This window comes from Mytilus galloprovincialis, chromosome 8 (assembly GCF_965363235.1).
Source record: "Mytilus galloprovincialis chromosome 8, xbMytGall1.hap1.1, whole genome shotgun sequence".
In the NCBI taxonomy this organism is placed as follows: Eukaryota; Metazoa; Mollusca; class Bivalvia; order Mytilida; family Mytilidae; genus Mytilus; species Mytilus galloprovincialis.
The window spans coordinates 8,591,146-8,614,149 of NC_134845.1; the positions used below are offsets into that span (position 1 = coordinate 8,591,146).

Genomic DNA, 23,004 nt, shown 5'->3' on the forward strand with positions numbered 1-23,004 from the left:
CTAATAATTTGATTAAAAAAGAACCATTTCAAGTAAAAGATGAATGTTGTACACATTTAAGACTTTTAAAATGCAACTTCGTAAAAAGTAATATATTAAAGAAATATTTTAGTGGTAAGTAGGATAACGTTTGATTTTTATGGATGAAACGGAAAGCCGGGGAGGGGGGGGGGGGGGGGGGGTGGAGCTAATAAATTTTAAAATAAACAGGCTGTTATCTTTATTTTTTATGAAAAAATGCAGGATGGGCCATTCCACCCCCCTTAAAAAAATCGTAAAAATCGCGCGTCTGTTGACAAATACATGAATTTAATTTCAGTGGTGGGGGTCCCGGGGGTTGGAACAACCCTTTTTTGGATGATCAATGCATTTAAATGGGGACATAAAGTTGGACCCCCCTGTTTTGTCCTGGATTTGGACCTGGACTCACCACTGATATAAATTCGATAACAATATAAATGTATCAAAAGAATGAATTTCCTACTTCATTAGTAAATGAAATGTTTATGAAAAAATGGATATTGTCTTAATATTATATATATTCAGGCATATATTTTTTTTAATGCATGCTCGTCTCTAGATCTGCAAGTGTTGATCGGGAATAAACACGTGTTACATTATGATCCAATCGCAGCTTACACCGCACAAAATTGATGCCATAAGTTGAATGATTTTCCTCTAGATTTGCTTCTTATTTGGACGTGTATTACATGAACACTTTTTGTTTATAGGATCAATCCTGCATTGGTGAGTTGAAAGGAATTTTATCTTTTGATAAGATTTGAATTTTATTTACTTATTTCCTGTCTAATTTTGTTTGAAATATACACGTCAGTATCATCATCTCTTTACTTTCAGCATTGTCCAAAATACTATTCATATCCATATATTGAAGAAAACATTTATTGACCGAATAGTTTGCTTCATAAAGGGTGCGGTATGTTCTTTTTTGAGTATATTAACCATTTACTTTTCAACGCCATCACCCAATTTTGTTTGTTTAAATTAGCACTATTTACGGTATTTGGAAAATCAGGAACCATGCAAAACATTAATTTGTCATCTGCTTGACCATTATAATCTTTTTCTCATAAAATTTGGGATCAAAATATCTTTTTAGGAGAAAACCATACCCCCCTTTTTGAAGTTAAATGTCCAATCCCTTAGTGTACTGATATGAATAGTATTTTACTGGAAATGTTTGAAAAAAGACATTGATGCTAACGTAAATATTTAGTTCAATAAAAAGACAGGCAATAAAAGGTCGGTGAACCAAAAAGTTCAAATCTAATTGAAAGTTAAAGTGCCCATGAACTCACTGATCATGCACGAGTGATTCTATCCATAAATAGTATCCGTGTAACAACTAAAAAGAGTCCGTGTATCATCTAAAAAGAGTCCGTGTAACACCCGTTAATGTACTGTTTTTCTATAGCTCTGAGGGGGGCAAAGTCGTACAAAGGTATATAAATACTTTCATCGGCTTTATCCATAACGCCTGTGAAGGTATTCACGGAAAATATTCAAAAGAAACTTTCGTCTTCGGACGCAAGAAATTATTAAACCGTGTTGTTTTCAATTTTTATTTTGCTGAAGACCGTACGGTTGCCAATAACTCATTTTATATCATATAAGTATTACATAAAATTAACAATATCGATGTTCCATGCAAATGAGGGACGGTCTGATGAACTTGGCCACATAGACATGTAGACTTTGTTACCATTCTATACACCAAATATATTTGACCCACTACTTATAGTATCTGAGATACGGATTTGACCACTAGAACGTAACCTTGTTCACTGATCTATGAAATGAGGTCGAGGTCAGGTAAACCATGCATGTATGATCGACAAATATAGACTTTGCAAGGATACCAAAAAAATTAGTAACCAAATATAGCTATCGTAGAAATCATGATAAAACAGATGCGAAAGATACAAAAGGGACATTCAAACTCACTAGTGAGACAATCACATGACGAAGAAAAGCTATACTGTATATTTAGCAGTCACTAAACCATGAACATGAGGTATAGGAAAACAAATATATGACAAACGGGAGCTTCGTCAAACAATGGATATATATATCAAATTATGATAATCCAATTTCTCTACAATTTACAAGGCTACAAGTTGTAGAGCATTGAGGACCCAAATTTAAAAAAAAAGTGCAATACGACTTATGTAATTCACCCCTGGGATAAGAAAATCCTTAATGTTTGAGAATGATTCATACCTTTGTAAACAGTAAACTTATAAAAATGAAAATATAATTGATATTTATGTCACAAAAATACTGAACTCAGAGGAAAATCAAATCGGAAAGTCCCTAATAATGGCAAAATTCAAATGACAAATCACATCAAAAACGAATGGACGACAACTGTCATATTCTTGACTTTGTACAGGCATTTTCAAATGTAGAAAATGGTGGATTAAACCTGGTTTTATAGCGCTAAACCTCTCAATTTGTATGACATTCTCATCAAATTCCATTTTATTTACAGTGATGCGTGAACTAAAGGTACCAGTCTTGTATTACAACTCCAGTTTCCGGTGCAAGTCAAAACATGGAGCAAAACAAAATAGTCCATTTTTTTCTGAATTTTTTTCTGGACTCAATTTTTTCTGTTTGATTATAGGTTTATGCTGAATTGAAACATATATATAGATTTAAAAAAAATCTTGCATCTTTTTGGGGATATCAATCCAGGAAAGTGGAAGGATATCATGTTTACTGGAAGTTGTGCGGTCTAGTAAAAACAGCAAACAGAAAGTAGAAAAAAATGTTTTGACTTCAGGGTTATGTAACTTTTTATTCTTCGTGGCATGACCCACTTTTTTTTCGATTAACTCACAATTTCACATTAGTACATACATGATATGAACATGAAATTTTTTTTCTATTTAGCATTTTTTATTTTTTTATTTTCAAAGATCAGCTGTTTAGCATGTAAGCCTATGGAGCAGTCAATTACAAGACTGCAACATAAACGACATAATAAATAAAATAGTCAAAATATGGGTACAGCAGTCATCATCGTGTTGCAATTTTAAAAGAAACAATTGCTTCGAATATCTGACGTCAGAAAATTTTATACGTCACATATTTTTGTCGTTCAATGTTTAAACAAACAATTTTAAAATTACACATGGGCAATGTTAACATACAGGATTAAAAAATCAAAAGTATGTAAGAATTGATATCAGAAATAGACTGAGATTTAGAATAGTCCAAAAGTTCTTTAGAATTTAAAAGAATCCACAAATGGATCATTCCACTACGTGATTAAATAATTTTGACGTTTGTGGTTCAACGTTTTTTCTAATTTATAATAGAAATATTACATAATGACATATTATAGAACAATAACATACTTACAGGATCTGTTAAAGTACAGAGTCACGTTATAAGAACCAAAGAAGCACAAAAAGTCGCATATACAAAATACAACAGCAAAAATGAAAGATAAAATAAACACATTTTATGAATGTATACAGTGGAGATCACTTCTAACCTCTCATTAAATCTGTCAGGAGAACTGTTCTAGAACAGTACGTAGAACTGTCAGCCTGACACCTTTTAGTCAGTTCTAGGTTAGAACTGTTCTAGCTAGAACTGACTTGGTCAGTTCTACCTAGAACTGATTTGGACAGTTCTACCTAGAACTGATCTTGACAGTTCTACCCTAGAACTGACCAGATATTTGGTCAGTTCTACTTCTAGAACAGCTCTACGGTTAGAATTGATTTCTAATTCTACGGCTAGAATTGATTTTTATAAATTCTACGGCCAGAATTGATTTATAAATTCTACGGTTAAAATTGATTTATAAATTCTACGGCTAAAATTGATTTATAAATTCTACGGCTAAAATTGATTTTTATAAATTCTACGTCCAGAATTGATTTATAAATTCTACGGCTAAAATTGATTTATAAATTCTGCAGGTAAAATTGATTTAAATAAATTCTACGGCTAGAGTTGACTTATAAGTTTTAAAAACACTTTGCCTTAATATAAAGGGTTGGGTAAAAAAGCGATTTAAATTATATAGAGTTTTGCTATTGTGCCGGTTTTATTTCAGATTTATTATAATCGGCAAGACTTAGGCAGCAACCATTTGATTTTCTGGGGGGAAAAGGGGGGGGGGGGGCTATGGTTTTTTTTGGAAAAAAAGTTTGTTTCCAGTTTTTGGTGAAAAACATAATTTGTTTTGGACTCTGAGAAAAAAAAATTGTTTGTTTCATCCTCAGCTGCCACTATATGTAATGCTAAAATTGAAAGAAAAAAAATGTTTTCGGTTTGTCGCTAAAAAAATAGATTGTTCTTCGCCGAAGTCGAAAAAAAAAGTTTGTACAGAAAAAAAACCCATAGCCCCCCCCCCCCCCCCCCAGAAAATCAAATGGTTGCTGCCTTAGAGAACATGTTTAACCTGTTAACCCCGCCATATTCTGCATGTATGTGCCTGTTCCAAGTCAGGAGCATGTAATTCAGTGATTTAAATAAATTCCGTGTGTTACCTTTCCTCGTCAGTTTTAATCTAGCGGCGTACTACAGTACATGATATATAAGGCATGAAGATGTTATTGTTACAGATCAGCTAAATTATCTATAGTAAAGGATCCTACAAATTAATGTAATATACAGTCACAGAAAATAATTATATTTATAAGTACGTCTGAGTCAGTGACAACTCTACAACAGATGTATCCATCGGATCGCTAGATTAAAACTGACGAGGAAAGGTAACACACGGCCAGCGAAAGCTCTTTATTTGAGAGCCCAGGTGGTCGTGTGGTCTAGCGGGACGGCTGCAGTGCAGGCGATTTGGTGTCACGATATCACAGTAGCATGGGTTCGAATCCCGGCGAGGGAAGAACCAAAAATTTGCGAAAGCAAATTTACAGATCTAACATTGTTGGGTTGATGTTTAGACGAGTTGTATATACATTATGTACACAGCCATGTATCACCATCATTGATGGCGATCCGATGGGTACATCTGTTGTAGAGTTGTCACTGACTCAGACGTATATATATATATATATATATATAGCCGCATAGTAAATCACTTATACATTTAGTTACATATCACGATGGATTGTTTAATTCAAATGACAGCAATATTGTAACACATTGGCTAAAAAAAAAAAATTTCACATCAATTTAGAGTACCAGAAATTTTCTGCAAGTCCTCTTTTTATTCAAAATATTGAATTGTAAACAAATTTCAGTAGTTTCGATATACATGTATCAGACTGAGTCGTTTTAACAAAATTATTTGACCATATCAACCACAACTGAACTTATTTACACTTATCATGTAAATATATATGGCCTCATTGTAAACCAATAATATTTCCATGTCAGGACGGATCGTATGATAAAAATGACACCAACTTTAGAACACAATACACCTGAGACAATATCTGAAAAAGTCTAGTTTTTGGCAATAAGAAAAAACCAAACAAAAATTCTTTAGACCCGGTATTTTAATAGCACAAATCGAAGAACACACATTGGGGATCTAGGAACTGTAAAAAAGTTGTCTGTAATTCAAATAATTGTTTAATAAGGAAACAATGGCAATTTAAAAAATGGTACAAAAAAAATCCAGTTCTTTCCTGTTACCAAAGTGAATCAATTTTAAAAAGTTTCTAATGGGAATAAGGAATAAGTTTAAGACACTATTTGTGGTTTACTAGTATATCCTGCAATAGTTTATCAAATGCCAATTATTGATTTTAGCATTTGCAATGCAAAAGGTTTAGAAATATACTTAAATATAGTCAGATATGTCGGTAACATGAAAGAATCTTGAGTAACAGGACAACGGTAACAGGACAGAGTTGGTAACAGAAAGGATTTTTCTGCTTTATTTTAAAGTTTAAGAAAAATAAATCATTTTAGATTGGTCACAATTGGAAGATAACAGCAAACAATGTCATTTATCCTTTGAAACTGTATTTGCAAGATGAAAAATCTGCCTAGGTAATGAAAAATTCTAAAATAAATTCCTTTCTGTTACTATCTACTATACTAGAATTGCACAATGTTCTCTGCTGTTATCAAAAGCAAAAACCTATTTTTTTATTCAATATACTGTATATTATTTTGAAATTTATTTGATATGGTGGTGATAACTTATATTAAATGAAATGGTTGGCATATAAAAGATTAACTGTTCGATTCTTCAGTGAAATTGTCTTGAACATCCTTCCTGTTACTGATGATGGTTATGCTGTTACTTTTGATCAGGTAACATGACAGAACGTAACAGAAAGGAATTACGCGATAGTTTTTGTCCTTTTTATCACATTAAATGTAAGTGTATTTCCTGTGACATATATCTTTTAAAAAGATGATATAAAAACACACTTAATGTTGTGGTGCACACTTAAAAATATTCTCAGAAAGTGTAAAAAAAGGCTATAACAGGATAGAACACCAATAAGTATTTTTCTATAAATTCTTACCTTGGATGGGCTTGAATTTTCAAACCTGGCCGCCTTTCGAACTATTTCTTTGTACTAATACATGCAGAGAATGATGCTCTTCACAATACATAAGGGGGAAATAACTCTTGGTCTTGTAAACGTTTCCACAGGTAAAAAAAAACACAGTGGTAACAGGAGGGAAATTACCCTTGGGGACAAATTTTTTTTCTTCTTAAAATTTGCAAAATTTTATTACATGCTATAGTTATAATATAAAAAGACAAATTAGGGGCAAGTTGATTACATAATATATCATATATGTGAGAATCGGACGCCTTTTTAATTAATTTGGATATTATTTGAATGATTTAGTTTTAAAAAAAACACAGGGGACAACATGATTTTATGGGGGTTTGAACATTTAAATTACAATATTTTATTGGAAGAAATATAAGAATGAGTGTTTAATTGGCAGGCCATGGTGCATTATATAATTTAGTTTATACTAAAACTTGAAATTTTCAAAAAAGATGGTTGAATAAAAAAATAATTGCTGGTGAAGTGCGGGACATGGAAATTAGACTTTTTCAGATATTGTCTCACCTATATTGCTAATCCTGGCTGACCCGGCCTCTTGAACTTTGAAGCATACAACAATCACTTTTTCCATTGTGGCGTCAGATATTTTGTTTTATGATGTCAAATTTTTACGGGAACCTGTGCGATATCCAGTAATGGCAGACAAATAGCGGTAAGGTGTATTTATACCATATCTAAAAATTTAGCGCACCCTTATTTTCTCTCTGTATCTATAATAATGAACCGTCACTAAAGTGACTTTTTAAGTCAGTTAGTTTGTGATGTTTTTTTTTTTTTAAACAAAACTATTTTACGGCATCATCCAACACTCACATGACTGATTCATATACTTTATTTTAAAATAAAAAGTACATGTATGGGAAGTTCTCTTCTTGGAATAGTATACTGTTAATTTAATTTGAAGACAAATGGAAGAAGGCAAAGAAAAATGCATGATTTTGTTTGTAGCCGAACGTCCAGTGGCAAATGCTTCATTCATTCATGTGAACATTTGTCAAAACAGAATCTTAAATGAATGTAAATCCAATGCAAACAAGGTGAATTACGATTAAAATTCCTTGAATTAAATGCAGAGATATATTAATGACAGTATGAAGAGACTGTTAAAAACGGGGAACGAAGAAACGTAAACAATGATGTTTCCTATGCAATCTTATAAAAATATTTCTCCGATGAGTTGGATAACCTCCTATTCACTTCGATATTTGTACATGTAATGTATGATCAGAAAGAAATATAGAAAATCTGCTATTATATAGCAAAGTAATTGGAAGTGATTTATTTCTTCTTAATTCTAAAGTGCCCTTACTGCAGTGACGTCAGTTTAGAACTGTTCTATAGTCCTGACTGATTTAGTCAGTTCTGCTGACAGTTCTACGGTTAGAACTGATTTGGACAGTTCTACCTAGAACTGATTTAGTCAGTTCTACCTAGAACTTATTCTGACAGTTCTACTTAGAACAGTTCTAGGGTAGAACTGTTCTAGGTAGAACTGTTCTAGGACAGGTTAGAACAGTTCTATGACAGTTCTCCTGACAGTTCTAATGAGAGGTTAGAAGTGATCTCCACTGTATGTACTGAGCCACGTTAAATGGATATCACAGAAAACAGTCCAAAAGTAAAAGTAATATTAAATCACACAACAAAACACTAGACCTGGATTATTGTTTCAACTGGATCATATATACTCTACATGCAGGTGCTGCTGGAATGTTGCATCATTGAAATTAATTTGGAGGCGGAAATCATCTCTTTTGACGTAAAGTTTTGTTATCAACTGACCCTCATTGCCAATTTCTAAATGTTTGTCAAGATATGAGGCAGACTATACTTTTCGCTAATAAGATGGTATCATCTCACTAAATTATTTAAAATTTGGTGACTATTTTGAACGCTTCTATCCAAGCGAACTTGAAATAGAGGATACAACAGATACAAAAAAGTTATTAACTTTTATCTAGAAACTTCCTGTAAAATATGAAGTGAACTTGATTATTGTGTGTTTAGTTTGAATCGATGTAAACATTCTCATTTGCGTTTGTTATGTTTAGGAGCTGACACACAACATGGAAATAAAAGAAATGGGTGGTAAAAAAATGAAAGCCATGCTAGTTTTTGCATTCTGCATTGAATACATTAAAGACAAGGTTATGGAACGACTAAGTCAAGCTATAAATGGTATTGATGAAGAAGATGTCCATTGGGTAGTGACAGTCCCGGCAATATGGAACGATCAAGCAAGACAATTTATGATTGAAGCGTCTGCAAAGGTAACTATGTACCCGATTCAAGTTATTTCGTTGTTGCTTATATTATCATATCTTACGTTACAGAAGTGTAAATTTTAGGTAATGTTGTATAGCTAAATAGGACCCCTGATATTTGATTGATGATAGTTTGTATTTTATGAAGACCAACATTGATTTAAAACAAAATAAACCTTACTAATGATCATCTTGTACAGTTTGATGGAATGACTGTTTTACAAAGGTCTGTATTCCTATAAATATTTAGTTTTGACACTTACTAGACGTTAGGTTTTCGAACTCCATTGAGGTAAAATTTCCGGATGTGTCGAGTTATGACTACTGAAAAGAGGTATACACCTGTTGGTGACCTTCTGCTGTCTGCTCTATGGTCGGGTTGTTGTCTCTTTGGCACATTCCCCATTTCCATTCTCAATTTTATAAACTATTGCCGTTATCTAATAAACATAGTAAAATAATAGATCTAGCAAATTTTTCAAATATCACTTTTAGATATATCGCTATGATGTATGTCTGCTCTTTTTCTTTAGGACTTTTTAATTTATTAAGTACGAAAGTAAGAATAAGAAAAAAAAACATGGATATATGTATTTGTTCATATTTGTTTAGATAGAATAGTTATCAAAGTTACCAGGATTATAATTTAGTACGCCAGACGCGCGTTTCGTCTACATAAGACTCATCAGTGACGCTCATATCAAAATATTTATAAAGCCAAACGAGTACAAAGTTGAAGAGAAATGACGATCCAAAATACCAAAAAGTTAAAAATAATAGAAAGATTACATAATAATTTATCAAAAGTTATACTGGACATACTTTTCAGAGTGATTCCATGATAATAACAAATCAAACATAATTAAAACAGAAACACGTTTGAAGGAATAGAAATGTTGACTTTTCATTTTAAATTATTCATAATCAATTGTGGTTTCTAGGCAGGCATAGGAAAAGATAACTTGACATTGGCGTTGGAACCAGAAGGGGCTGCTATTTGCTGCAAATATATTGCGATGGATAAAAAGAAAAGTGGTGATGCAACTGAACTAAAAGCTTTTGATGAAAATTCACGATTTATGGTGGTTGATTTAGGAGGTATGATATTTAATTTACAAATTGTGTGGTGTACAGATATTCCCTGAATTAATTACAAACTATTCATTAATCTTAAGTCTGCTTGTCATGTCAAATTCTTCACTCAATTAACAAAAAATCATGCCAAATAGTGTAATACTTATTCCATACACGCAACTCTAGATATCACAAAGATGCATGTTCAAATCAAATTATCCCATTTTCAATTACAAATTAACAATAGTTGTCAAAAACATAAGAACGTTTCAAATAGGCTCATTTCTAAAATTGTTCCACGACAAAAAAATCGAGGAACATCTTCATCGTTTATAGATATTGGCAAACATCGATATAGACCACTTTTCTGTGAAAAGACTTATCGGTTTTGTTCTGATTATGAGGTCTTTCCATCTTTCTTTTCAAGGACCTTTTATATTCTGATTATTATTTTGCGTTCTTCTGCAGTTATTTTTTCTAGTTGTGTACTGTGATTTCGTCAGATGTCGCTAATATAGTTTGTATATAATTTCGAACAGTTATTGCGCTTTAAAATGTGACCCTGTTTTGTCGACGACTTTTTGCTGCATGAGTTATCTCTCCAAACACTGTTTTTTGTGTTCGTGCATCTCCTTCTAAATGATACAAGGAATCATCAAAATTAAATGAATGGCTGTTATTTATTTTGAATTTATTGACCCATAAAATTAATTTTTGACTCTTCACATTGAATAATCCGCGAAGCGGATTATGTAAAATCTGAAGAGTCAAAAATTAATATTATGGGTCAATAAATTCAAAATAAATTATTGCCATTCATTATAAATAAATTTCTTTCAAAAATAAGGCTCAAAGAACTTTTTATATTATTTATATTAACAATAACAACGTACACACATATTGGCGGATGAATACACAACGTCAGAGTGGGTGTGTCGCCATAAAATTGACAACATTGAAAATAAAACTAATACTTTAAACTAGGGATGTCAAAAGATCTGAAATTTTATACTCGGATACTCGGCCAAGATACTCGAGTACTCGCGAGTACTCGGATGAATCTTAAACGTCTTTTGAAAAATTTAGATTTAAGGTGAGATGCAGTGTTTTTGTTATTACCTTTCATAAAAATAAGTCAAACGTACTACAAACATAGCTTGCTCCTCTGTTTTTTTGTTTGTGTCAATTTAACAATGAATTACCGACCGCTGTTTCTACAAATAACCTATCATAATACCAATCATTGTTTGTGTACGTGTTCATGAACCAAATTTCAATAAAATCAAAAATATTTGAATATAAAATCCGACATAGTATGCAATATATGTACCATCTGTTCCTGAGGAGTTGGTATTTTTTATGATACGACTTGTCCGTTAATTTGTTAACAATAATATTTGACTTCAAATTACATGTGCTTTTTCGTGCTGCACAGTCTTACTTGTTCTGTGTTGTTTGGTTTTATTTGGCACCATCGTTTTTCTGATTTTCTTTTTTTTGCCACGACTTTTGAGTTTGAATGTCGCTCTCGTAATTTCGCCTATCTTTTAATTGTAGTTTAAACAATTATAGTTAAATTTCAAATACTGTGTAATTAGATTAATTTAAATGTAAATCGCATACCAATCACGTTTACATAGAAGTCTTGATTAACAAACAAAGATAAGTTTTACTACTTGTGATGAGTTAATTATTAATCCATGAAAGTGTTGATCTGTGTACAAACACAGTTAAAAATGTCTCCAATCAGTTGCATATGGTTTATCGCAGGTCACTCTGATTTTGTTCTTGTTTAGAAATATGATATGGTCAATAATTTCAGACGAAACGGAAAGACTGTTTGACTTTCCAATTTTTTTGTTACAAGTAGTGCACATGAAAACATTTCCGCGGAAGAAAAGAACTTTGCTGGTGCCACTATAACAAATAGAAACCTCATGATAAACATATTTATTCTCTTAATTGGTTTATTTAGTATTACGAATGTGATATATCAACTGAACTAAAGTGAGTGGAAATGTGAAGAGAACATATATCAAGATGTACAACAGGCAAACGAGTATCCGAGTACTAAAACTGTACTCGAGTACTAGGTCTCCCGATCGAGTACCCGAGTACTCGAGTACTCGTTGCCATCCCTACTTTAAACCAATCAGAAGTCAGTAAATACACCAAGTTTATTTATTTTACCATATTGCTCGTTATAGATCATGATGGTTTGTCCAATTTGTACTGAAGCAACACAGAGACTCCATATAACAGTTATTTGCACTTCAACATTTGACATTAGTTGACTATTAACGTATAATATGAATTGTAAGTGATAGTGACCTATGGAATTTTATTTTGGGGTTCTCGTTCACTAAAAAATGAAATTGAAATAAAGGCCAAGAACACATTCTAAATTTTGACTTTTCCTTGTTTTATGATCTCCTCTGTCACTTTAAAGCTTTATATTAAAGAACTAGTGCAAACTGTTTGCTTCCCTGAGATGAAGGTATTGAAAAAATTATTTATATCTCTTAGGAGCTATTGTCCCTGTAATGGTTAAACTCAAGGTTAATTGATTGTTACTCCAACTTGGTACATGATAAAGCCATAAGGTATTTTCCAAAATGTTGGATAACATATGACCTTAAAAAATATTAAACAGAAGTGTTCAAGTAAACCGGAAGTAACAATTTTGGAATTGTTTCAAGGGAAAGTGAATACGCACTTTGTATTTGTTTAAATATGCATACATAAACCTATCATATGAGACGGAAAATTACATTAAAAAAACGATCTATCCCCCAGTACAGACAAAAGTTAATAGAAACCATATTTTGTATTGAATCAGTATGAAGCTACCAATCCTTGGACGCCATTAGTAACTTTGAGATAAAAATAAAGTGGCTTCTCACCAATCATAACGAAGCAATCCAGTGAAATCAATGAAATCCTTATAAATGTCGGTATGTTTTAATAACTCAACAATCAAAAACTGCATATTACTAGAGTCCTTTTATTTGAGGTGCTCGGGTCCTAGAAAATTAAGTCAAGGTTAGAGGTCAATGGCATGTTCTCAATTTTGCCATTCACTTCAAAACGCCTCCATTCAGAGAGAGTTATATTTATCATTTGACCAACATGTTAGTCGCGACATGATATAACTAGAAAAGTTTTGTCGAAATGGTATGCTTTATTTTCTTGGGGATTCCATGCCACTGTTATTGGTCAAATGAATAAATTAAAGCTTCAAAGCTACCATGATGTGTACATGAATGTTATTTCAATTAAACAAACTAAGTAAAGGTCCCTATAGCTTTTCGCAATCTTTTTTTCATACTGATTTTTTTTTGTCTGAATTGAAAATAGCCAATACATTTTTCTGCCAAATGCAATACTTCTTGTGTAAAAACTTTTGAAATAGAAATCCATCCCTGCAACAGTCTGCTCTTATTCATGGATTTTCAGAAATAAATCGATGCATGTTTTGTTATAATTCTATAACAACAACCTTATCAACCTGTAAAAAGAATCAAGAAAATAAATTCCGGTCAGTACTCTAAAACACACGTTTTGTCGCTTTGTTTTCACGACCTGTCATATCCTCTAAATGTTATTTGTAAGTTCCTTCATTTCCTGAAACTGCATCTCTGTTTCATGTCAAATTAATTGTTTGTGTTGTCATACAATACTATGACATGTCATTGCTACTCTTTGTTGTTTACAATATGCATTACATTATGTTGAGTCTTCTGTATGCTCTGTGAATACCTCTAAACTTTATGATGAACCCCCTTTACTTTCTGTCTTTCACATTTCCTCTATGTTGTGTCTATTTTTCCTTTTAAGTAAGACAGTTAATAATTGCGTCCTGTCTCAAATGTTATTGTTATTTTGAATGTTCTAAACGTTTTGTTTTGATACATCTTTGTTTTATGAAAACCGCATTCAATTATATTCTAAAAATGGCTATATATTGTGTTTATACATATCTATCTTCTGTAAAAAAAAATATAGTACATCATGGTATAGATGATATGCGGTTTGATACAATTGATACTCTCTATTAACAATTATTACTTCATATGCAAAAACCTATTACATTGTGTGCAAACACATATTACATTTTGTGCAAACACATATAACATTATGTGCAAACATTTATGACAGTATGTGCAAACCCCTATAACATCATGTGCATACACCTATAACGTTAGGTGCAATAATCAATTTCGTAATGTGCAAATGCCTATTACATGTGTGCAAACACCTAAACCGTTAAGCACAAATACCAATATCATTATGTGCAAACACATATAACGTTGTGTGTAACACCAATTGCGTTATATGCAAGTACCTATCATATTATGTTCAAACACTTAATGCATTATGTGTAAATGTAAATGATCTTTTGTTCCGACATTGGAAAGTTCCGAGCGGAAAGAACTAACTAGCCGAAAAGTTCCGGAGGAACTTATTTACTAGTTACTGTGTTCTTCCTCTGGTTTGAAAGTTCCACCGAACAAAGTGACTAGTTGAAAAGTTCCAACGAAACATATCAACTAGTTAGAAAGTTCATTTGTGCCAAATTAGTTAAAACCGAAACAAACAAACTAGCCCAAAAGTTCCAAAGGAACTTATCAACTAGACAGAAAGTTCCATTTGGAGAATTGATGCATAGTAAAAGCGCAACATATTAAAGTTGAAGGAACTTATCAACTAACCAGAAAGTTTCTCTTTGGCAACTAAGTCAAACCCAGAACTAACAAACTAACCCAAAAGTTCCCACGGAACTTATCAACCAGTCACACAAAGTTCCATTTGGAGAATTGATGCAAAGACCAACATGAGGAGGGGATAATCTTCCCTCTCTTGAGGGTAGTATGAATACTAAATTTGAATCATAATGCAACTTATTCCGTTTAATGTGAGCTATGAAATACAACTTAAATTTTGCTGGGGGAGTTTGTTCTTCCCCCTCAGTACATCAAAAATTAAAAACATTTTCATTATTTCCCCATAAAGTTCCGTGCCTCTTTTTTCATATTTGTCCCCAAAGAAACCCCTTTCAGTGCGTAGGGTATTCTTGTAAATTAATGATTTGATCTTATATAAACTGATACTCATTATTTCCCCTCTTTCTACAAAAAGGACGAAATATGGTATATTTTGACGATGTAACTAGTTTTCGTGTTCCACCAGAACTATTTAACTAGCTACATTGTACCGGGACTTTTCAACTAGCTACTTTTTTTGGAACTTTTCGACTGCACTCGGAATAAAACAACTAGTTGGAAAGTTCCATCGGAACAAAATAACTACTTGAAAAGTTCCGCCGGAACAAAGTAACTGACGGAACATAGTGGCTGTTACATAAACACCTATTACATTGTGTGCTTGACATGCTACAATTCCCTTTCTTTTATTTATTTCTTACTAATGTATGTGTACTGATGACTACCAGCCTATTGATTACCCTTTGGAACTAGCTTTTGGTATAAATGAATAATTACAAAAAACAGAAAGTGCTGCTTTTGTCTCTTAAATGTATTTTCTCTGTATTTCCACGATGAACACTACCGGGAAAATCGTGAGTCGTATCACTTTTTAATTTAAAAATTTTAATTTTTGATGCTACGCGTTTTCTGATTGGCTGACGTCGCTTTGCTTATCAGTTCAATGACATAATTTAGTCATGTGACCGTTACGTCATTAATGTTTTTTCATGGTTTACTCCGGATTAAAATGGAATCAAATTATAAGAAATAAATGTAATATTCTATCTGTCTATAGACAGAAAAAATATTACAGACATTCCTTAAATAATAAAAAAAAAACCGTCTTCATAACGTTTCAAAAGGTATCAGCTAGTCAAAAAGTAATTCTTATTTTACATATTTTTCTAGCAAACTATACATGTAAACACCTTTTGTTTTATTTTGACCCAGTCCATGAATAATAAAAGGAGATATGGGGTTATTCGCCCATGGTATAGTATCCTATCTACAAAAATAACCAAACAATATTAAGAAGATAACTGTTACATGAGTTTTCAACCATCCACGAAACAAATGACACGGACAACAGTTCAATCTCATTTGTTTTATAAACTATTAGTGAAATTAGAATAAAAAAACAAATAACCACAAAGTTCCGTATTTGAAAGATCACAATTTCGAATTACAATAAAGCCGATATAATGTCAAATTTTATAAATCATTATAACGAACAAATAAAAACGATTATGTTTTTGTAATATTGTATATGTTTGTTTTCTCATTTAATTTTGTCGGAGACTTTTATTGCTGGCTAAGAGGGTTGATTTTTCATTGTTGAGGGCCGTATGACGACATATATTTGTTAACATCTACGTCGTTTTGGTCACGGGTGGATATTTATCCCATTGGCAATCAAACATTTGATCATTTTTGTTATCGTGTAACGGCAAGTTTCCCATAACGTTTTGCCTTCATCAAATCAAAATGGCTGCCATTCGAACGTGTCATTAAGGTCCGCTTTAAAATACAAATGTTCTTAAATTTTATTCGAGCATTGAAATGATTTAACATGGCATGTACTTTATGCTTATTTAATCAATGGTAGACATTATTAATTGTCCGTATTTTTACCCTTTCTACCACTCGGTATAAATATGTTGATAAATAAAATGCCTTCTAAGAACATGGACAGGGTATGAAAGAAGTATTTGTTAAATACTCTTGTTTGCTTAAATTAATAGAATGTAATGGAGTGTACAGCATTAAGTACTTAATAATTTGATGATATACGCTGGCGTGAATCAGATGTGGTTACTTAAAAATTCCAAAGATCTTTTAGAGTATATATATATATATATATATATATATATATATATATATATATATATATATATATATATATATGCAATCTAACTCTCTTTCATCTTGTAATAGTATTGAAACATTTGACTTTTCAACTCTTTACACAAGTATTCAACATTCCAAACTAAAAGACAAATTGAAAGAGCTGGTATTGCTTTGTTTCATAAAAAAGAATGGCCAACGTAGATACAAGTATTTTGTCTTAGGAAGGGATAAATCATACTTTGTAAAGGATCACTCTGATTCAAACAAAATCTCTTAAACTGATATTATCAAGATGTTTGGTTTCATGATTGACAACATATTTGTTACGTTCGGAGGACGTGTTTTTCAACGGACTGTCGGCATTCCAATAGGAACCAATTGTACCCCTCTACTTTGCCGACTTGTTTCTTTATAATTATGAGGCTGATTTCATGCAGGAACTTCTTAGGAAGAAAGATAAGAAGTTAGCGATATCCTTTAACTCTACTTTCCGCTGTATAGATGATGTTCTTTCACTAAATAATTTGGTGACTATGTGGAACGCATCTATCCGATCGAACTAGAGATAATAAATACTACAGATACAGTTAAGTCGGCCTCATATGAGGGTTGGTTTGAAAAAAACTTTACGAGAAAAGAGATGATTTCAGCTTTCCAATTGTGAACTTTCCATTTCTAAGTAGCAACATTCCAGCAGCACCTGCATACGGGGGTATATATCTCCCAAATGATACGATATTCCCGTGCTTGCATTTCCTATCATGATTGTCTTGATAGAGGGTTGCTGTTCACAAGGAAGCTATTAAACCAAGAGTTTCAAATAGTGAAGTTGAAATCATCCCTTCGTAAATTTTACGGACGCCATCACGAGTTGTTTGACCGTTATGGAATAACCGTTGCACAAATGATGTCGGATATGTTCCTTACGTCGTAACTACAATTCCATTACCTTTCGTGAATGTGACCTACCGAATTATAGTATTTACCGGATTTTGTATCACATAAGCAACACGACGGGTGCCACCTGTGGAGCAGGATCTAATTACCTTTGAGGTCCCAAGTTTTTGGTAGGGTTCGTGTTGTTTATTCTTTAGTTTTCCATGTTGTGTCATGTGTACTATTGTTTGCCTATTTCTCTTGTTTTATTTCTAGCCATGGCGTTGTCAGTTTATTTTCGATTTATGAGTTTGACTGTCCCTCGGTTATCTTGCATCCCTCTTTTATTAAACATTGCATATATGTAGCATGAACTTAATTTGATGGAAAATTAATCGTTTTTCGTTGTTTGTCATGGCGTTGTTAGTTCTTTGGAGACTTGAGAGTATGCTGTTCATTTTATGGTATCATCCGCCTGTCTTTTCCCAATGAAATGAACTCACTATTTCTGTCTGTTGTGTATTGTGGTATACACTTTAAGAAATTAACCAAGGTCAGATAACAGAAATCATTATGTCCTTAGCTGTATATCAATTTTCGGGAATAAAATATGCATTGCATCTGCTATTTCGCTGTGTTCCTTATATAATTGATGCGTTTCCTCGGTTTTAGTTTGTTATCCGGATTTGTTTTCTCTCAATCCATTTATGACTTTCGAATAGCGGAATACTACTACTAGTATTGCCTTAATTTTCCAATGTGAAAAATAAAATTCATGTTGTTAAGCTTTAATGGTACAATGTCTATAGATATCTGCACCTTTTAATGAGTTCTTTTTTTTTATTAGTTATTCTTTCGTGAGAGTGTGCAGATTCATCTCTTTCTTGTCCTCGTTATGTTAAATCTACAAAATACTTAAAATAACGACCCCGTTTCTGACAAATTTGATAATAGACATACAAAACAGTTCATCGGCTCTTTCATCTTTTTGTAAAATAGGTGTACATTAGAGAAATCTTGCAATTGCCTTTAGAATACGAAACTTGAAGGAAAAGGAACAATTTATTTTTAATGTTATATCAAAACATATGGAGTATGTAAGCCAGAACAAGTCAGTTAATATTTTTCTTGCAGTGAAGTTTATTGCATGCCATATAATGCACTACATTCCCTCTTTGTGTGCTTGGGTTTGTTTTATTTTGTCGAAAAGACTTCTTTTTATCTCTTCTGCTTTTTTCTAATGGGTGATGATTCAAAGAATGTTGTTTAATCTTTTTGAAATCCTCATTTTATTTTTTATTTCCATAATTTTTCAATATCAATGAACACTAGTACAGGATCTGCTTACCCTTCCAAAACACCCCAGATCACCCCAAGTTTTCGTGTTGCTTTGTCTTTAGTTTTCTATGTTGTGTCTTCTGTACAATTATTTGTCTGTTTGTCTTTTTATTTTTAGCCATGGCGTTGTAAGTTTATTTTCTATCTATGAGTTTGACACTCCTTCTGGTATCTTTCGTCCCTCTTTTAGTAAAAAGTGTGCATTCCTTCACATTAAGACATTTGTTCAATACTCATTGACATACACATTGTCAAAAATTTCTATGCATAGTGAAAATTAGAAAAAATAGTTATGTATAAACATTTATTTATTTATTGATACTGATATTTGATGTCCCATCCAGTATTCCAGTTTCACTATTTGAAATGATTTGAAATGATTTCCTAATTATTATATTTTTTTCGAATATTTTATATTTTTCACTTTATCAAAAGATTTTTTACTTTATCCACAGTGTTCCTTTTATTTTTTCGTGCTGTATACGCAAATTAAATCTGACGAGTCTGTATATTTGATTCAGTAATTTGTCATTTATATTATTTTAAATATCACATTCAAATTAATTATTCTCTGTCACTTTACAACTTTCTTCGAATATTTCCTTTTTTTACTATATCATTTAATTGCTATATCCACTATATTAACATTTTACTTCATTTTATATATTTTCATATATATCAATATTAGCTATTTTATTTGTTTGATCAGTGTGGTTCATAACAAAGTATTGAGATTTGACTAGAAAAAAATCATTGTATCTACGATTGACATTTATAGAAGCTCTGTCAAATGATACGATTTAGAAAGTCAAAAGTTTTAAAACGCTGCAAAATTATAAATATTGTAATTTAAGATTTGTTTGTAGATCTCTAAAATTTTAATGGTCCACATCTAATGTTCATCGATGGTTAAAAAAAGCCAGCGAAGAACTTATAAAATCCATCTTGTACAGTTAATAAAAGGGTCTAAAAGGGGTTTAGTAAAATTTTGGGTATACAGTATAAAGGCAGGAAATTTCCATCGTGATCTTAAACAACAAAAGGCCGGATTTGTGATTTACTATATATATCATTTTATTTTGGTATCACCTAAGTTGGACAAAGGTATACAGAAAAACACATTAGTAATATAAGTACATTTGTTGAGGAAGCAGTAAATATGAGGTTTTTTTACAACGGTATGATCAGTATAGCCGACAGGTTAACATCAGAGAGAATCCAGTTTGTCATTTATAATTCTAATAAATTGGCACAGTTTTCGAGGCTTAGAGTTCTGTTTTTGGTTCATAATAGCATTAAATTTTAAAACATTACAGTCTTATTGCACATTTTTGTATCTTCTCTCTATTGTCATGATAAAATTTGCGTGTGAACAAGAATGGTATTAACATCCCATATCAACAACGTTAACTAATCAAACATTCATTTACGAATTTTATGGGGAAACCATAAAAAAAATCTACCATTTTGAAATCCTTCTTCTTATGGATGTATTTTAATAAGTGTATAAAACTATTTTCAGGGGGAACAATTGACATCACTGTGTCAGAAGTGTTATCGACCGGACAACTTAGAGAAATCTACAACGCTACTGGAGGTCCTTGGGGTGGAAATTATATCAATGACCAGATAATACAAACCCTGATAGAAGTTGTTGGATGGAGTGTGATGGGAATGTTAAAATCAGATGATTTTGACGATTATCTTCAACTGATGAAAAATGTGGAGGAAAAAAAACGTGGTATAACGTACGACTCCGAGTTATCATTAACGATCACAAAAGATCTCCAAAAGAAAATTGAAATTCCCGAGAAATACAAAAAAGATGTACGAAAGGAGAAAAAGCGCATTAAAATATCATCAAATATGATGAAGAAAATATTTGCATCGTCAGTCGATTCAATGATGAAACATGTAGATCGGCTTCTTGAGAAGGATGAAACAAAATTGGTGTCATCTATATTGTTGGTAGGTGGATATGCAGCCTGTGATTTTGTCCAACGCGCCTTTCGCGAGAAATTTGAGAAGAGGTACAGGATAATATTTCCATTGGGCTCAGATATGATTGTCCTAAAAGGCGCTGTTATATCAGGCCATCTCGTCGAGGCAATCGTGGGCAGAATGGCAAAATATCATTATGGTCTAGGTCTGAGTACAGAAGCCGTATCTGGACATATTCTATCAGTTGGAGAAAGTAACGGAGAAAAACAGTTTTTCTCATTAATTAAAAAAGGGCAAAAGATTAATGTCGGAGATGTGGTAACCGAGTACAAAGTCGTCTTAACCGCTAAAACGCAGTGGACAAACATTGAAGTCTACACAACTGAAGAAGATACACCAAAGACAGTTATTGATGAGGAGCATTTTACCAAAGTTGGAAATATCAATGTTAGACTTCCACAATTCAAACAGGAAAGCACTCTCGCCCTCACCATATCGTACGATGAAACAGAATTCAAGGTTGTTGCTAGAGATGAAAATACAGGTTGCTGCTTTGTTGGTAATTGCCAGTTTTTAGAGAAAGAAATCAAGCCATTTCTGGCTAGTACAACAAGAATTTAAAAAGACTCCAAAACGTGAAAGAATAACACTTTATAGTTTTGTTATTATTGTGTTAAAATGCATATAAAAAGATGTCCAATCAATACATAGATTGTATAGTACTTGTGAACATTAATATTAAACATTGTGTGTATTAAATAGTGAAACTGCGTTGGTCAATAAAATATTGAAGTATTTTCCTTATAAAGTCGAAGGAAAACGACAATTTATTTTCCTTTAAGTCAAAATAAAAATAATGTTGAGACGTAGAATGAGTACCAATATGCCAACTATCCTATCAAGGTCAAATAAAGTGAATGTAAATCACATACAGGCAACCATACAGCCTTCAACAATGAAACCATATATATTGCAAAATGTTATAAAAGGCTCCGAAATCAAAAATATAAAGCAATTTAATTGACAAAACTAATGGCATAATTAACCACAATTTTCAAAGAAAATATATGACAAACACAAAGCAATGACATCCCTAGAGATACAGGCTTCTGACGACTCAGTTTGTGTTAAGCATGTTAGTTTTTAGTTAACCCCAACCCTTACTGGACTGTGGTGTTGCAGCACAATGTAAGAACAAGTTACATGTATAAAAATCAGTCGAAAAACGACTCAACTCATCAGATCAATACAACGCAGAAAGACATCTTTCAAAAACAGGGATCGGTTTGGCAGGCTATTTACTCACCACTCATAACAAAAGATAAAAGTTACAAAGAAATCATGTATCTACATGTACGATTAAAATATCAATCAGTACACATCCAACATCCCATGGATTTAGTTTGAAGACGTCATTAGCAGTCAGAGAAAAATATTACCGTGTTGAATGCAAATATATAGGTATCGACAGATTGTAGAACCGTGAAAGTGCATTTGTGTATGAATATACAATTAGTATGGTTTTGATTTAAATCAACATCAATATCTATACCAATAAAAATTCATACCTCAAAGATATAATTGCAGTGTTAAATAGTAACTTGATATGATTTCTTTATTAAACGGATTGATCAGTTTACCCTTGTGGTATATAAATTTCAGGGCTCTGTAAACAGCATTATCGTAAAAATTATAGAATGCACTTTTCCGTCTGAAAAAAATAATGATATCTTTTGAATAATTTAAGAAAAGGTTTTAAGTTCTTTGTGAAAACGAAATCCCTGACTCAGTAATTATCCAGTAAAGGTAAAATCACAAACCAAAGACCTCCGAGGAAAATATAAAACGAATAGTACCTTATCAAATTGCTAAATCAAAGCTCAAACAAATCAAACGAAATGATAACAACTATCATATTCATGACTTGGAACAGGCATTTTCTCATGTAGAAAATAATGGATTAAACCTGGTTTTATAAAACATAGATTATACCAATTGAAATCTAAAACGTCACTAATGATACGGGAATGATCAACGAGATTGGATTTAAAACACAATAAAACGATCCCAAAGGAACATCACCGTAAAAAGGAAAATTTACCATAGGGAAAGAAAAATCGTCCCTTTTTTCAA

The 23,004-nt window shown here is 32.2% G+C and overlaps 1 protein-coding gene across 1 annotated transcript in view; it reads left to right on the top strand.

Moving 5' to 3' along the window:
• The window catches only part of LOC143043100 (heat shock 70 kDa protein 12A-like), a 35,613-nt gene extending 14,115 nt beyond the window's left edge, over positions 1–21,498 (top strand). The window contains exons 3-5 of the mRNA XM_076215566.1: positions 8,597–8,815; positions 9,751–9,907; positions 20,453–21,498. Coding sequence (XP_076071681.1) covers positions 8,597–8,815; positions 9,751–9,907; positions 20,453–21,492 — 1,416 coding nt within the window. The 3' untranslated portion in view covers positions 21,493–21,498. The remainder of the gene's footprint in view (positions 1–8,596; positions 8,816–9,750; positions 9,908–20,452) is intronic.
• The last annotated feature ends 1,506 nt before the right edge of the window (positions 21,499–23,004 follow it).